Here is a 16,554-nt window from a genome sequence, read left to right as displayed (position 1 = left end):
GGAAGAGGGGGCTATGGGGGAAGAGGCTATGGGGACCCATACGGAGGTGGGGGGGGAGGGTATAGGAGATACTAAGAGTCAGTAGCCTCTGAGCTGGGCTCCTCAGGCTGGTGTTCAGGTCGCGGGCTGGAAGGTCATCCTGAAGCAGACCTCACTCAGACCTCCCGCCGTTTGAGCCAGCAGTGCTTTGCTCTGCACTCTGTACTGGGGCGTGGGGCATGCAGTGTCTTTTTTTTTTTTTTTTTTAGCTATTCCTCCAGACATACATTTGTTCATTTATTTACACCCAAATCAAGGAACACAATGCTGAAAATAAACATGCATCAATTAGATAATACATACTTACAAAAACCTTCTGTCCATTACAATTCATGAATGCAAACAGACTTTCCATTCACCCTTAGTGTATCATAAGAAAAACAGGGAAGGAAAGTAGTGAATTTAATGTTATTCAGCACCTTTAGTAATGTCAAAATTTAATGTCTTCGTATATCAAAAAAGTGTGCATCTATATCACCAAACGTGTAAAAAGTATTACATAAATCTCAGCATTTAATTATTGTGTACATACAAGAAAGTCCATGAAAAAGCTAAAGAAATGGAGTCAAAAGGCTCAGGCAACATTACCAAATTTAGCAAAATTCCAGCCCAATCAAGGCAGAGGGAATTCAAAAATGTTTATGTGCTGCTAACGTGAACACAGAGATTCCAGTGATAAAAGTCAATATGAGAGATGAGACTTAAACCAACAACAGAAAATATATTTTAATAGGCATGATATATGCAATGCTTTCGTAACAAACAGTCACAGCATCGTCGTGTGTGAGCTACCTGGTTTGATCACAGGATAAAGGGATGCTTTAGGAGTGAAGAAGTTGATATCAAAACTATATTTGAGTAGCCATAATTTTATTTTCAGTTAAAACACAGTAAATGTTAAAAGAAAAATTTATAGTTAGCTGAATAATACCCCAAAACTAGAAAATTAAAAATCTCATGCTATTCTAGCAATAACAGCCTCCAGTAGATGTAGTCTGATGTAAGAATTGTGAAAGCAGACATCCATATGGGCTTGAAGTCCACTGACATATGTAGTGAGCAAAATGTATGAAAAAGGGCTGGGAAGGTGGCTCAGTGGTAGAGTGCTTGCCTTGCATGCCTGAGGCCCTGGGTTCGATTCCTCAGCACCACATAACCAAAAAAAAAGAAGCCGGAAGTGGCGCTGTGGCTCAAGTGGTAGAGCGCTAGCCTTGAGTGAAGAGCTGAGGGACAGTGCCCAGGCCCAGAGTTCAGGCCCCACGACCAGACCCCCCCCCCAAAAATATGAAAAAGTCATAGAAAAGTAAAAAGATAAAATTGCACAGCCACATTAAAGTTGATGTTTAGAAAGCTCTGCGCATGGATGATATAAATTATCTTCCGTAAAAAAATGTGTAAGTAAGTCTTAGAACTTACTGACATCTACATTTAACTATAGTACATCATTTAAATCACTGTTGGATGAGGTAATTGTCAAACCTCTAACGATGCTTTTATCTTACTGGAAATATTTGAGGGCAGCAACCAGAAAGAACTTCTCTAAAAATATCTCGAATCAAGAACGGCTCTATGAGCAGCTTTTCCAATGGGTGAATTCGCTGTCCTGGGCAATGCACTGATGACAGATCACAGCCTTTGCTTTGTAGGACTGGGTGAAACAAGTTGTGGATCGTTTCTGAATGGATTTGTCCGGACTGCTTGTCCTTTAAACCTGTTTTACACATTTCCGTGTGGGCAGAAATGATAAGGAATGGAAGGGCCCGGTAGGGATTCAACCAGCACGACATTGTTGAAATACTGAAGTCCTTTTACCGAGCTATAAATAAAAATGTTTGAGGAGGGTCAGAGTAATCTCAACATGGCATTTGCAAAAGAGAACCTGATTTATTCCATTTTTGCATAAACCAGAGACCTGTGTTAACTAGAGCACTGCTGTTGTAGAGTGTACCAAGGTGAGGTCCAGAGAGAAAAATACGAAGTTTGCTGAGGTATTGTTTAAACCTTGGCCTTGTAAGCACTGGATGAATTATTAAATTGCCCAATGAATGTCCAATAAAGCTTATTTTTGAGACTGTTAGACTATATATTTGAATATATTGTATTATTTCATCCAAAAGGCGATCGGTCATGCTCTCAAAATCAGCAAAAGAATCATTTTGATTTCTTTCAGACATAAGAAAAATCATTTCTTCCTCTAGGCAGTCCAACTTCAATGTAAGTTTTTACCAGTCAAAGATCTGCACTGTGACCATGTAAACCATGCACACAGACAGTGAGTTGCACTCCGTCTTTAGAGCCTTTGTCTTCTCCCATGCTGAAGTAAGGTACTGAAGATGCCAGCAGAGGGACATCACTGTACATGGATCCAGGGAGTTTAAATTGCTTCAATTCTTTTTCCTGAAGGAAGGCTTGTCTTTGAGGTTTTGGTGAATTTTCATATCAAGAAATTGAGGGTGTAAAGTTGTAAGGAATGCTGTGTGGCTGCTTTGTAATATGGCATCAGATTTACTTTTAGAAGAATACTTAAGACTACAAGGAGACTCGTGTTGCAGATGGAAAAGACACCCAGAAGTACAAACCGCAGGCATATGCCTCCCATCCCTTGGATAATCACTGTTTACTTTTTCAGTGTTCCAAGTCCTCCTCCTGCTTCAGCATCTCTGCCTGCAGAGCAAGCACTTCCTGTTCCATCCAAAGTTGGATAATGTGTTTCTTCATAATACCTATTTTGAACCAGTTCTTGATCCTGTTCTTCCTCCTCATCCCTTTTGCTCTGTTCCTGCTGAAGGTTACTATTTCCTTTTTTACACATTTCCTTCTAAGAACTATCAGAACTGCAGAAGCTAACAAGACGTGCATCAGAAATACCTGGACTGCTCTCAGAGCCAAAATAATTTTCTACAAGCCCTTGCTTTACTAACATCAGCACTGGCCGAAAAAGACTCACTCACACTCCCGTGAGCTGGGGTCCTGAAGAAATTTGAGATCTAATAGATCGTTACTTTTTCTTTCCACGGTTCTACCATCACGAACTTCTCCACTAGTAGAAATGGAACCTGAAACAACACAAGCCCTCAGTGCCCAATGAAATCAGCTTTGAACTTCATGCAACTGCTGTTCCCTAGGGGTTACTATGCCCTATTAGGACTCTGGGAGTCTATAAATAGTGTCCAAGTTAGGTTTGGAGTTGCAGCTACCTTTCACACCACTGGAACTATCTTTATCTGAAAAAGCAAGTTGGAAAGGGTCTTTAGTGCTTGCATTTGAGGAATGTATTCAAGTTTCACTGCCCAAATGCCCTGAAAATACAACACATTGCTGTTGCAAAATAATACTTGACTTTTTTAGAATTCACCATATTTTGGTAGGCTTAGTACAGTTTACTAGACTTAGTACAGTTTGCTATCTACTAGATGGCATTCAAGTACAACAGATTCCTTAGAATTTTCATTGGGTGACAGTTCATCACCAGAAGGTAGAGAGTTTATAGGTATCAATGATGACTATCTCACGTAAAGCACTGGTACTCTCCGTGCAATGGTTTCCTAATGAAAATGTTACATTATAATCAGGTTTCACCAAATGCTGAGGAAATAATCTTTCACTGAAAGGACCTTGTGCAGTTGGAAAGACCATCTTGGAGTTTGGATGGGTTGCAAGAAGAACTTGGCTCACTTCAAACACCTGAGTCTGAAAATCTAGAAGAGGCCTATGTGGCATTCATATCTGGTAATCTAATTGTATCTCCCCTTCCTACAACATGATATTCTTCTGTAGAAGCAGCAGGTGGGTTACGTTCTAATTTAGCTAATGATTCTCCAGCAGAATGGTACTTTGCTTCCTGCAGCTTCCTTTTCAACTGTTGCTTCTGTATATTTGGATTTACCATCAGATTCTAAGGACTTAAGGTAGTAAATTATCCACAAATAGTTGTATCTGTCCGGCATCCTCTTTTTAGTTATTTCTCCCCATGGAAAGGATCTTTGTCACTGGACTTCAAGAGTTCTAACTTCTGAAGGTGGGGCTGTTTGATGACCATGGCATTCATCTGATGTGCTTCTGGATGCCAGGTTTTGTTCCATGGGTGTGGTTTCACTGTCATCTGGCAGATGGCAAATTTGCCTTCAAAATACATATCTTGAAAGATTATAGGTAATGAATTGAGATCTCGTATCTAATTCACTACAATCAATAGGTAGGGGTGGAAGAGAACTGCAGAAGGAGGTGGTTTTGATAGTGGTGCACATCTGTAGGTGACTCCATGAAGTTCTTGGAATGCAATCGCAGTTTTCCTAGGATGTTCAAAGCAAAAGAGCCACAGAAAATCGCGACCCCTCAAGGTCTGGTGTTCTTGTGCTAGTGATATTCTTAGTTCATGTAGTGTTAAAACGTCTAGAAATTGTCCCCATAAGGCCATCAGAAGTGAGCACAGTTGTGCAAGATTCATATTTCTAAGTTCTACAAATTAGGATTTTCTGTTTTCTTCACATATTTGAGTAAGTTGAGCTTCTACATCCATTTCCTGTACTACACAGGTATCTTTCTGGGTTCTTGACGGTTTTCTGAGAAGGCGCTCATATAGCATGGTGTAGGAGAGTGCGGTGTCTTGTGTAGTTAATGCCAAACCACACTTTCCCGACTGGAATCCCAGTCTTTGTTTTGTTCTGGTGCATTTCTGTTTAACCAGGTAGTCTTCACAGGGTGAAGGAAGCTTACTAGTGGTTGGTGTAGCGCAACCAGTGACGTGTGAACTGTAACAGATATCACAGAAAAAGTGGATATAATCAAGCATGGCCTTCACATGATGATCAAGCCCTCAATAGAGGCTAAACTGCAGCTTCAAAGTCCAGTTACTTATTAGTTGTAAAGCACTCAGATCATCTGCCAAGTAATCTCCTTCTGTGAAGTGTAGATCCAAGGTAGAAAATTAATTTTCTAAAGGGTTTTTTCAGTCTTTGATCCAACAACATTTTGACTTTGAAGATCATTACGTCATTTAAAACCACCTTGCCGGGCGCTGGTGGCTCACACCTGTCATCCTAGCTACTCAGGAGGCTGGGATTTGAGGATCGCAGTTCAAAGCCAGCCTGGGCAGGAAAGTCCGTGAGTCTCATTTCCAATTCACCAGAAAAACACTGTGGCTCAAGTGCTGTTACGTGTAACAGACTGGCTTCTGCTCTGTGGGGAAATCTTGGTGGCATTCTCATTGTTGCATGAATCTGGTATAAAAACTCTGGAATATTCCACATTGTAGCTCCACAAAAAATTCCAGCATGGCTTGAACTTCACTCATTTTCAATTTATACTCAGAAGACAGATCTGGTAATAGCACCTCTGCTGATCAAAACTTCATTTTAACGTAATTTATACTTAATCTTGTTTTTTCAATTACTGATTCTTGTTAGGAATACATCGTCCTCTGGACAAAGTAAATACAATGAAGAATTTACTGTTTGTGAGTTGTTTTGAGATTCCAAAACAAATAACACAATCCAGAAACCATCGCCATTACAGCACAGTCCATGGCCACCGCCGTGGCTCTGCCAATCATGCAGTGTCTTTAAAAAACAACAAAACCCACAAAAATTATTTTTAAAAATGTCATTATTTATTACCATCGAACTTGGAAAACAAAAGTATTTTGTCATGAATGAGTTTGGACTGTGGAATCGCATCAAGGACATAGCTGTAACAGTCGGTTGCCTTTTTGTGCTCCTCTGATAGAAGAATGGTTTTTTAGGACACGGGGAAAGGGATGTCACCGTGTTTCAGTAGGTGACCATTAGTAGTATTTCTATAAGAGAGTCCCCTCAGTGCCACCGGGCCGTCTTTTTGCTCCGATTTATTCTTCAAGTGGATTTGAAACCTGTGTGGTCTTTGTGCGACAAGCTACATGAAAAGAGATTCGAGTTAGGTCACAGGAGCACAGGGCACACCCCAGTCTCGTGGGCGTGAGAAGCAGCGCTGGTGTAGAAGGGGATCTCACCTGGTGAGAGGAGGCGGGCTGAGCCGCGTCCCACAGCACTGCGCCTGCTGGTGATTGGCTCACAGAACACTGGGAAACTTTCTTGGTGGCCCTGTGTGGGTGGTGATTGGAGGAAAGGAGGCTCAGGGATCCAAGGTTGTGAGTTACAGCAGGAGGCCCCTGAGCACTTTGGATTGAGATGACTAGCTCTCAAGGTTCATTTGTCCTCTGTTGTCAGATGAAGAATTCCCGCTTGCCAGTGCTTCAGGGCGTTGGTAGGGAATTGTTTTGGAAGGGCAGTTGTGGGAGGCTTAAGAGTGAATGTTGTGGTGTTCATGTCCTGGACACGGACCGTTTTCAGTCCACTCCAGGCTCTCCGTGGGGGCTGCTGGTCAGCTTCCTTCGGTCTGGCCACTCGGCCAAATGGCCAGGGCGGTACTTGGTGTCTGGGGTTGACCATCACAGTAAGCGCTGTGGCAAAATCTGAACTGTTACAACTGACATGGCGTGCATGCTCCAGTCTTGGGCAGTAGTTTTCAGGCCAGGTCCTCAGATAGAAAAACAATGCTTTTGATTATTAGTAAATTCTGTGTGTGTGTGTGGAGGGGGGGTATTTAATGAAGACAATTTAATAAATTTGAAGAAAATACTTTTTTTGGTCGTGGGGTTTGAACTCTGGGCCTGGGCACTGTCCCTCAGCTCTTCAGCTCAAGGTGAGCGCTCTACCACTTAAGCCACAGCGCCACTTCCAGTTTTCTTGTGGTTTATTGGAGGTAAGAGTCTCATGGACTTTCTTGCTGGGGCTACCTTTGAACTGCGATCCTCAGATCTCAGCCTCCTGAGTAGCTAGGATTTACAGCTGTGAGCCCCTGGTGCCCGGCAAGAAAATGCTTTTAAGAAAACAGCTTTATCAGTAGTTATGAATTGCAAAAAAATATATATAAATTAGAACATCTATATTGAGTAATTGAGTAAAATATTTCAGAACCAGCAAACCACTTTCTTTACATTTGTACATGTGTGCGTGTGTGTGTGTAGGTGTGCTCATCCTGAGGCTCGAACTCAGGGCCTGGGTGCTGTCCCTGAGATTCTTTGCTCAAGACTGGGACTCTACCACTTGAGCCACAGCTCTACTTCTGACTTTTTTTGTGGTAAATTGGAGATAAAGAGTTTCATGGGCTTTCTTGCCTGGCTGGCTTTGTAGTGTGATTCTCAGACCTCAGTTCCTGAGTAGCTAGGAATATAAGTGTGAGGGCTTACTTGGTTTTTTTGTTTTTGTTTTTTTTCTCTAACACCAGTTGCCAACAAGGGTTTATGACTACTTTTAAGGTTTTTTTCCTTTGATATCTGGTTTAAACAAAATACCCCAGGCTGGTGTCAAGCCCATGATTCTCCCATCTTTGTCTAAGTTCTGCGGCTGCAGAGTGTATTGTTATTTCTGGCTTATCTAGACTAGTATTTGGGGATCATAGTATTTGGGGATCACCGTAGGGTGCTATGAATAAGGTGGTGGTCAGATATTTTCTACTGTTACTTCTTCATGGTAAAAAAGAAGCTAGAAAATTTGGAATTGAGTAGCAGTCACTTTGCTTTATCACCAAAACTCAGTTTAATGGAACAGGAATATAGAGCCAGGGTAGCAGTAGGTGTGGAGCTGAAACTTGTACAAACACGAGACAGTTAGATGGCAGGGGTCTTAATGTCCTTTATCATATAAATACTACATAAAGAAAACTTACATTTAAGTATTTAAAAAAACTTTTACAATCTATACATTGGCTTTTTCCTTGTACTTCTTTATCTTACACACTTTCAACAAACTTGCCAATGGCCAGGAAGAGGGGCGTCCACAGAGACCCTGAGTGCCCGTGGTGCTGAGAAATGCCATCTGCCCCTGGCTCGGGTACGGGGGACCGTATTCACAGCCTAGGCTCAGTAAGACAAAACCATGTTTCAGATTCTTTTTTTTCTCTGTCAGTTGTGGGGCTTGAACTCTGGGCCTGGGCGCTGTCCCTCAGCTCTTCAGCTCAAGGCCACCGCTCTACCACTTTGAGCCACAGCGCCACTTCTGGTTTTCTGGTGGTTCACTGGAGATAAAGAGTCTCATGGGCTTTCCTGCCTGGGCTGGCTTTGAACTGTGACTCTCAGATTACAGGTGTGAGCCACTGGCGCCCAGCTGGTCTCAGATTCTTTCAGGTTCCACTGGCTCCCGAAGCTGCAGCCGACACAGTTCACTCACTCGCTTTTCTGCGGCACATTTTTTGTTCCAGTGCCATGAGAACAGATTATTTCTGTGCAAACTAACCTGTGGCCCGTATTCTGGGTGAAGAGAAAGAATTGTGTTCCATGGCTGTTTAAAAGCCCTGAGCCAGGCCCTTTCCATTCGAGAAGCTGTAGTGAATGCAGGTCTTCACGCGTTCCATGGAAAACAAGGAACGAGAGCTGCTCTGAGGGCATCATGCAGTGCGGGGGACCCCAGCAGCGCTGCCTGGATTGGAGACTTCTGAGTTCAGGTTTGGGAAAAGGATGAGTCTGCAAGTAAAGTGACTTTGAAAACTCCAGTTTGGCCACAAGCCAGTTCTCTGTCACGAGAGCGCTACACAGATGTGCATGCAAATGAAGAAGCTGCCTGTGCAACCTGAGTCCTCCAAGCAGGGACACCGGGTGCTGGTGGCGGCAGGTCTGGGACCTGGTTGAGATTCAATTCTTAGCAGTCCTTGTGTGAGTCAGTGCACCATCAGAGCTTGCAAGCTGGGGGCAAAGTCTCACTCCCCCCAGACAATCAGAAAATTTCTAGAGAGAACTACGAAGAGGCCAACAACAGTTTGTGAATAGCTGCTCAGGCAACCAAATGAACCTATTTATCATTCACCTTCCCAACAGAAGAGTCATAGGAGGGTGTTTGTGATTTTACACAACAGTATACTCTACATTGTAAGCAATTTCTCCATCTTGCAACAAACTGCAGTGACACATGCATGCCTGTTACCGTATATACATGTGATACACATATGTACATGCCGTCAGCTACGTACAACACTGATCCAATTAGCTTATTTCTAATAGTGAAGACAGTTTTCGCACAATCCAGTTCAAATAAAACTTTAAAATAACTTAACTTTTTTTTTTTTAAAAAAAGAGACTATGAATGGTTAACCATTCTTCATAGACTGTTTCTTTAATAAAGCCATACATCCCTAATTCTTAGTGCAGAATGCATGGGATAGCATGTTTATGCTGTGTATTTTAGCCAGCTCACCATCGTGTATAACACGTGGTAGCTGTTTCTGGCAGTGAGTGTGTTATTCTGGAAGGACTTTAAGGCCACAAGTGTGAGTGGCTGTGCAGTTGGGTCATGTGCTCAGGTCAGAGGCTGGGGAAGGGGGTGGGGGGAGGACCGAGGCTGATTGGTTAGATCTGAGGTAGTGAGGTCAGAACCAGATTCACAAAGAATGCTGGCCTGTAGAAGTCATTCTGGGTGTGGGTGATGGTTTTTGGGTGGAACGAAGTAAAGCCCCTCTTTCAGAAGAAAGCAGACTTTTTCCCCGAGGTTGCCGGTCTAAGGGAGAAGCAGGCCACCTGAGCTGTTCCCTTCCCAGAAAACTGTCATCACACTTTAGCACACTTGGTGTTCATTCTAGAAAAGAGTTGCATTATGAACGCCACAGGCTTCACATTCCCGCCTTCCTCCGCTCGGTGCGGTACGAAGCCTCCCGTTCACGAGCAGTCATGGCTGCTGCTTTTGTAGACATCACCTTGGGTCTGCTAGTGAGCCCAGGGTCCAGGATGGGGGGTGCTCATCCCTGCTTTTGTTTGTGGGCTAAGAGCAGTCTCCGTGCTCCATTTGGGCCAAGACATGATTATTCTTTTCCAGCCGGAGGGATTCTATTTTCTTCTGTGCGTATTTCAGTTGGATCTTCAGGGCCTCGTTGTCGGCCTTCAGGGTATTTATTTCCTACAGGGGAGGAGAATGAAGCTGGTTAATGCAGCAGTGGGAGCAGCGGCTGGGCTGGAGCAGGAGGGCTCCCTCCTGTCCACCGGCTGGAAAGCACAGCATGCCACACAGCAGTGTCATGGGTGCGAGTGTCTGCCGGTCTGGGAAGCCACTCGACTCGGAGCACAGCCGTGGCATGCTGTGTAGCCATTCTTAACCGGGCTGAGCCATGACAGCAGGGCTGGAAAATCCTATACCATGAAATGGAATACTGTTCCCCTCCCCAAGCCACTGCAAACTAATGGTTCTCTTTGGATAAAAGTAAGAATTTGGCCCCACCTCCTAAACTGGGATTAGTTATCTAATTGGCCGGAATTTAATTAGAGCCCTCAGCTGATTTCTAGGCTTCTGATGGTGAGGCCGGTGTTGTTGCATTATAGCACACTGGGCAGCGTCTGGTAACCGAGTCCACGAGCATCTGAGTGGATTCTCTACGGCTAGCTGCGGGCTTCACAGGTGGCACACAGCCCTCGCTGTCTGCTGCCTCGCTCCCTGGAGTAGGTGGCAGGTCTACATTTCATAGGAGGAGAAAACACTGCCATCTAGTTTCAGACCAGAGGGCGGAGTCTTCACTTGACTTGTCCTGTGCGTGCTGAGTCAGAGGGATACAGACGCTAAAATAACATGCAATCTTCAGTAAGACAACAGTTCCATTTTGCATGCTGTTTTAAACACTGGCTTCATCTGGCTAGCTGGTTGTGGATAGGACTGTTGAATTATGGACAAGGCATAGGATTTCACATAATAGGAGGACAGAACGTTGCTCCTCTGATGTGGATCTAGCAAAAGGAGCAGGGAGGCGGTGAGAGGGGGGCTGGGGGCGGGGGGGAGGGGTTCTGCACTGACTACAGCAGCTCCCAGCACGGGCCTGTGCAGTGCCGAGGTCTGGAGCTGGAGTGTGGAATCCTAGCCCTCTATTTTACAGAGTACCACATAGTATTTAGCCCAGTTTATTATTGGTCTATGAGGACTTAACTGAACACCGTATAATGTCCACATACGTAGGTACAGTTAGGTTTACGAATGGGCTTCCGTTACTTATAATCAGCAACACGGCCTCTTTTCTGCCTTTCTTCCCCCTTTAACCCACTAGTGGTCATTCTGGTTTGGATCTGCCCGGCCTCGTGGGAGGGAGGGGAGGTACCTGCTCCAGCTCTTGGTATGTCGGCAGTGGGAGGCGGCGGAGCTCCTCCTTTGACTTTAGGAAGGACTCCTTATTCTCCCACTTGACGAAGGCCCGCTTTCTGACCAGGACCGGGCTGGGGCATGGGGACGGGGGGCTGGGGGGCACATAGAGGGTGTCCTGGGCCACCTTCGGGGAGGAGAGCACCAGCTGCCCAGGAGAGCAGGGCAGGGCCTCCGTCTGGATGGCCTTGTGAGCCACGGCCCGCTTCAGGCGGACGGAGATCTTCTGGGAGGACACGCCCATCAGCATGATGGTCCGGTCCTTGCTGTCCTCCCCGGGCTCCCCGCCGTGGATCGCCAGCGCGCCTTCCTCGGGACCTGTGGAGACACGCAGGCGTGAGCCCACTCAGCACCCCGCGTGGCCGGGGACGAGGGGCCCCCTGCCTGCCTCCCGCTGCAGGGGTTCACCGGGCAAGAAGGGCAGGAGTGGAGAACGTGTACAGGAATGCTCTGGCAGTACTTCCCATGGCCTCGGGAGTACCCACGAGGCAAGCAGGAACTCCGGGCCCCACCCCCTGTGAGTGGAGGTGGATGGAGATGGGACAGACCAGCCCAGAACGGTGAAGCAGAGCAGTCATGTCTTGGCCAAGAGTAGGCGTGGCTGCCAAGGGAACAGGAGATCACCCAGGACTGAGTCTCAGCTCCACAATTACCAGGTCCCACACAGCTACCACAAATAGATTAGGGTTCTCTTTCATTAAAACAGTGATGGAAAATACTTTCCAGAGCTCTGGAATTAAATCATTATGTAGGAGAAAGGGCCTATTAAAAAGGATACATGTGTGCCGGGCGCTGGTGGCTCACGCCTGTAAATCCTAGCTACTCAGGAGGCTGAGATCTGAGGATCATGGTTCAAAGCCAGCCCAGGAAGGAAAAGTCTGTGAGACTCTAATCTCCAGTTAACCACCAGAAAGCCAGAAGTGGTGCTGTGGCTCAAGTGGTAGGGCACTAGCCTTGAGCTGAAGAGCTGAGGGACAGCGCCCAGGCCCAGAGTTCAGGCCCCACAACTGACAAAAAACACACACAAAATAAACCATATAAATAAGTAAAAAGCATACATGTATTTGCATTAAAATGATGTATTTTTTTCTGTGATGAAATTTTTTAGGTAAGATATTGAGTAATCAAGACAAAGGGAAAAAAGTTCTTGATTACAACTTAAATTTTTAAATTTATACTCTGACAGGCATTAAGATCCTAGAATTGTTCCCAAGAGCTACATCAAACTATTATTTAATATTGACTTAAATAAAGCTTAAATTTGCAGTGATACCATGAAGTACTAGAGCCCCCTACTGTAAGAATGTAATCTGTCACAGGCTAAATGACAGTCTTGACAAGGGCCAGGCGATTTTCTTCATCCATGTATAACTAGCATTACTTTTCCAGGAGACTTTTTTTGTGGGGGGGGGGGGGAGTCCGGTCATGGGGCCTGAACTCTGGGCCTGGGCGCTGTCCCTCAGCTCTTCAGCTCAAGGCTAGCGCTCTACCACTTGAGCCACAGAGCCACTTCCGGCTTTTTTTTTGCTTATGTGGTGCTGAGGAATCAAACCCAGGGTCTCAGGCATGCAAGGCAAGTGCTTTACCACTGAGCCACCTTCCCAGCTAACTAGCGTTACTTTTCCATGTTTACGGGCTCGGTGTGCTCTTCCCATGCGTGCATCCATCTGCACTGACCATGTCCCTGCCCTGCCCCTCCCTCTACTCTCACCCCTAGTAATCAACCACCGAGACCGGATGGTCATCTTTCTGTGTATGGTGTATCTCACTAAATGTAGTTTCTTCCAGTTCATTTGCTACAAACAACAGGATTCTGTTTTCTATATGGACGAATGATACTCTGTGGACTGTAATAAACCACACTGTGCACTACATTATACTGTGCACGGGTGTGTGTATAGTGGATTGGCTGGCTCCATGTTAGCTGTGGCGAAGAGGACCAAGATAAACGGGCAGACGGCATCTCTGCCTTGCTGGCTTCCTTCGGAGATCCCCCTGCGGTGGGATAGCCTGCTTGGTGAGAAGCCACGCTTGCTCTCACGCTCTTTCCCGTGTGTCTTGTCTTACAAATCTTGTTTTGGAAGTGCCTGGCTCCAGCTTTCTTCTCTTGAGGCTGCTTTGGCCACTTGGGGTCTTCTGTGCTCGGTATGAATTTTAGAATTGCCGTTTCTGCTGACATTTGATGGGATTGTAGTGACTGTCCAGTTGCTCCTGGTGGAGTGAACACAGCACCGATGTCCTTCCGGGCCATGAGTGGGGAGGTCTTACGTTCTAGAACCTTCCGTTTGTTCCCCGGCTTTTGATTGGGGAGGGCTTGAGTTGTCACTTCCGCTGCTAAGCCTGTGCGTGGACTGCTTCCATAGCTCCTTTCTCAGAAGTGTTACTGGGGCACAGGGCGCCCCACACACACTGTAGAGGGTCCGTCGGACAGAGCCACCCCCTCTGGTGCGATGCCACTCGGCTGCATGCCGTGCGGCCGCCCTCCCGTGGGAGGGTGCCGGTCCCCCGGGTGCTCTGTCGGCCAGGCGCCCTGGTGCAGGCGGGCTGTGGCACTGCGGAAAACCGAAGCAGGTGTCCTTAGCGCAGACAGTGGGCACCTGTGGGTGCTTCCTGTGGACAGGCGGTGGCCTCTGGCGGCCACGCCCCGGACCCCGTGGACGCAAGCACACGGGTGTAGCGGCAGGGGGGCTGCGCCGGCCTCTGCCGCTGCAGTGGGCGTGCCCACGCAGGGAGGAGCCCCAGGGCGCCGTGGACCCTGGGCCTGGAGACAGGGCTGGCGCCGGGCTTCTCTCTCCTTGGACTGGGCTGCGTGGACTGCGTGAAGCTCGCCGTAGGGTCTGTCGTGTGCACAGCAGCAGGTGCCGGCCCAGGCTCTGCACCTCCTTCCATTGCAGAGCCGTGGGAGCCGGCACTGGGCCAGCGGCAGTGTCCCAACCGCAGTGGCAAGGGTAGGGCCGTCACTCCCTGCAGGGCAGAGCCAGCCTCCGCCCAGGCAGCCACCTGCTGAGCCAGGGCCATGGCTCCCGGGTAAAGCACCCTGGGGAGAGCGGCTACAGCCAGTCACCGCTGCCTGGTGTTGGCTTCAGCAGCACTGGGGGCTGACGGGGCTGCGCTGCTAGGTAAGCGCTCCTGCTCTTGGGATGTGCCCCCCTGCTCTTGATACATTGGTTATCTCCCGGATGAGGTCTGCTTGTGTGGGACTGCACACCTCCAGGTCTCCGCCCAGGTGGCCGGCACGCCAGGCGGGCCGAGGTGGCTGCTTCCGTTCTGTGATCTTGGAGCCTCCTGTTTTCCTTAGCAGTTATGCTCAAATCACAACTTATAACTCAAGCACTGGTTGAGGTCAAATTCCTATGTGTTGGGGAAGCAAAAGGAGGAAGAGCAACAGGAAAGGAGCCCTAAGCTCCAGGAAGAGTCCCAGAGCAGCGCACGGTGCTGCGAGCCAGGGCGGAGGCCTCGCGGGGAGCCTGCCGCGGCCCACAGCAGATTCGCTGCTCCCGGCCGGTTTTCCTGGGAGGATGTGTGATCGCCTAATGTGATGCGTAACCTTAAAATGGGGGTGTGGTGCGCACACTGTCTTCCAGTGGCATTTGCTAATTTATATTAAAAAACGGAACGTCTGCTCGTCAGTTCACTCGTGTATTCTTTCTTGGGGGAAAATCTGCTCTTCAGCCCCCCAAAGTCTGAGAGACAGACCTGCACTGGAATCCAGCTGTGAGCGGCGCCAGCCCTGGCCTGGCCGTGAGGTCAGGGTAAGGCAGAGCAGCCGCGCCCCAAACGCAGCCCTCCCCGCACGCTCTGAGATGAGCGCCCCACGCCCGCTCACCGTACAGCAGGTGTTTGGCTCCCAGCGGGTACAGGCCGGACACGGGCCCTGTCCAGGCACTGCCCTCCGTGGGACCTGCCGGGTTCTTTGCTCGTTTCTTGCACTCGAACACCACCAGATCCTTGCACTGCTTGTGGCAGTTCATCCCGCAGTCTATAGACGAGACACATTCTGGATCATTCTGGTGTCACCAGATCTCTGCATGCAGTGCTCCCCGGTCTGTCTGTCTGCCCTATCTTTTTTAATTTTTGCTTGGGGCTGGAACTGCTGGCCTGAGCACTGTCTCTGAGCTCTTTTTGTTCAAGGCTAGGGCTTAACCACTTTGGGCCACCACTCTGCTTCTGGGTTTCTGGTGGTTAGTCGGAGGTAAGAGCCTCACGGTCATCCTGTCTGCCTGGCTTCAAACTGCGATCCTCAGATCTCAGCCTCCTGAGTAGCTAGGCTTACAGGCATGAGCCACCAGCGCCTGGCTGTCCTTTGAACAGCCTGACTGGACCCAGCCCTGATCTCAGGAGCTGTGGGAACCCTCATTGGGAGCAGCAGCATCTTATCTCAGAGGAAAGAGATGGCTTCCTGTCCTGTTCACTCTGAGAACCCTCTAGAGGCTCCAACTTCTGGGCCTGACTCTTTCTTCCTCCTGGTAAAAGGTTCTTGCCCACACGCCTGACCTGTTCTCGTCACAAGGAAGGGCTCACAGGTCCTGAGTCCCCACAGACACAGGAGGCTCTGTCTCCCCACTGGGGCCTGTCTTCCCTTGACTGCCTCCTGCCTACCGGCCCCCTCTGCGGGGCAGCGGGGGGGTCCCAGGGTAAGGAAGGCCCCCCCACCCCGGGGCCGAGTCTTACCTTTACATCGATAGCCCTGCTTGATCACTCCCCAGAGCTGTGGAAGAGGAAACGGCAACACACAACACCGTCACTCAGCTGGGCCAGGTCTCCAGCTCACGGCCTTCCTGACCCTCAGGCTGCTCTGGCTGCAGGGAAGGACCCGCCTGCTCTCTCCCTGCTCCCCCTCTGCCTTACACTGAGAATAGGGGGCATTTGTGTTGACCACTGGGGTCCTGCTGTGGCTGTGGTGGCCATGGCCCGAGATGAATGCGTCCGCCAGCTCCCCCCCCCCCACATACATACAACATACACACACACACACACTGAAAACCCAGGGAAAGGGGGCTGTTGTGTTTCTTTTTGCCTAATACTTGAAGCATGCTTAAAAAGCATACTCCAAATCCAGCCTCCTGTGCCTCCCATGCAAGGCCTTCATGTACCAAGGAGAACAAGACGGGGATTAGACGGGCAGGGTCACCCTGGGGCTGGCAGGGCTGGCCTGGGGCTGGCAGGGCTGGCCTGGGGCTGGCAGGGCTGGCCTGGGGCTGGCAGGGCTGGCCTGGGGCTGGCAGGGTCACCCTGGGGCTGGTAGGGCTGGCCTGGGGCTGGCAGGGTCACCCTGGGGCTGGCAGGGCTGGCCTGGGGCTGGCAGGGTTGGCCTGGGCGCTAAGCTGGGTGGAGCAGGGGTTGTGAGGGCCAAGCCTCGTGCTCTCACGTC

At 48.5% G+C, this 16,554-nt stretch overlaps 1 protein-coding gene and 2 pseudogenes across 1 annotated transcript in view; all 3 read right to left on the bottom strand.

Annotated features, from left to right (window-relative positions):
• Window positions 1–1,361: 1,361 nt before the first annotated feature.
• LOC105981026 lies at window positions 1,362–4,121 on the bottom strand (annotated as a pseudogene).
• A 492-nt stretch (window positions 4,122–4,613) lies between these two features.
• On the bottom strand, window positions 4,614–5,470 carry LOC105981024 (annotated as a pseudogene).
• A 2,650-nt stretch (window positions 5,471–8,120) lies between these two features.
• Rasgrp1 (RAS guanyl releasing protein 1 (calcium and DAG-regulated)) overlaps window positions 8,121–16,554 on the bottom strand; it is a 37,651-nt gene continuing 29,217 nt past the window's right edge. The window contains exons 14-17 of the mRNA XM_013010011.1: window positions 15,855–15,891; window positions 15,010–15,162; window positions 11,143–11,501; window positions 8,121–9,959 (exon numbers count right to left, since the gene is read on the bottom strand). Of these exons, the coding sequence (XP_012865465.1) occupies window positions 9,825–9,959; window positions 11,143–11,501; window positions 15,010–15,162; window positions 15,855–15,891 (684 nt within the window). The 3' untranslated portion in view covers window positions 8,121–9,824. The remainder of the gene's footprint in view (window positions 9,960–11,142; window positions 11,502–15,009; window positions 15,163–15,854; window positions 15,892–16,554) is intronic.

The sequence above is a fragment of the Dipodomys ordii genome, unplaced genomic scaffold (assembly GCF_000151885.1).
Source record: "Dipodomys ordii isolate 6190 unplaced genomic scaffold, Dord_2.0 Scaffold11, whole genome shotgun sequence".
NCBI lineage: Eukaryota > Metazoa > Chordata > Mammalia > Rodentia > Heteromyidae > Dipodomys > Dipodomys ordii.
The sequence above is the reverse complement of the archived record's forward strand: the minus strand, read 5'-3'. Positions and strand labels throughout refer to the sequence as shown.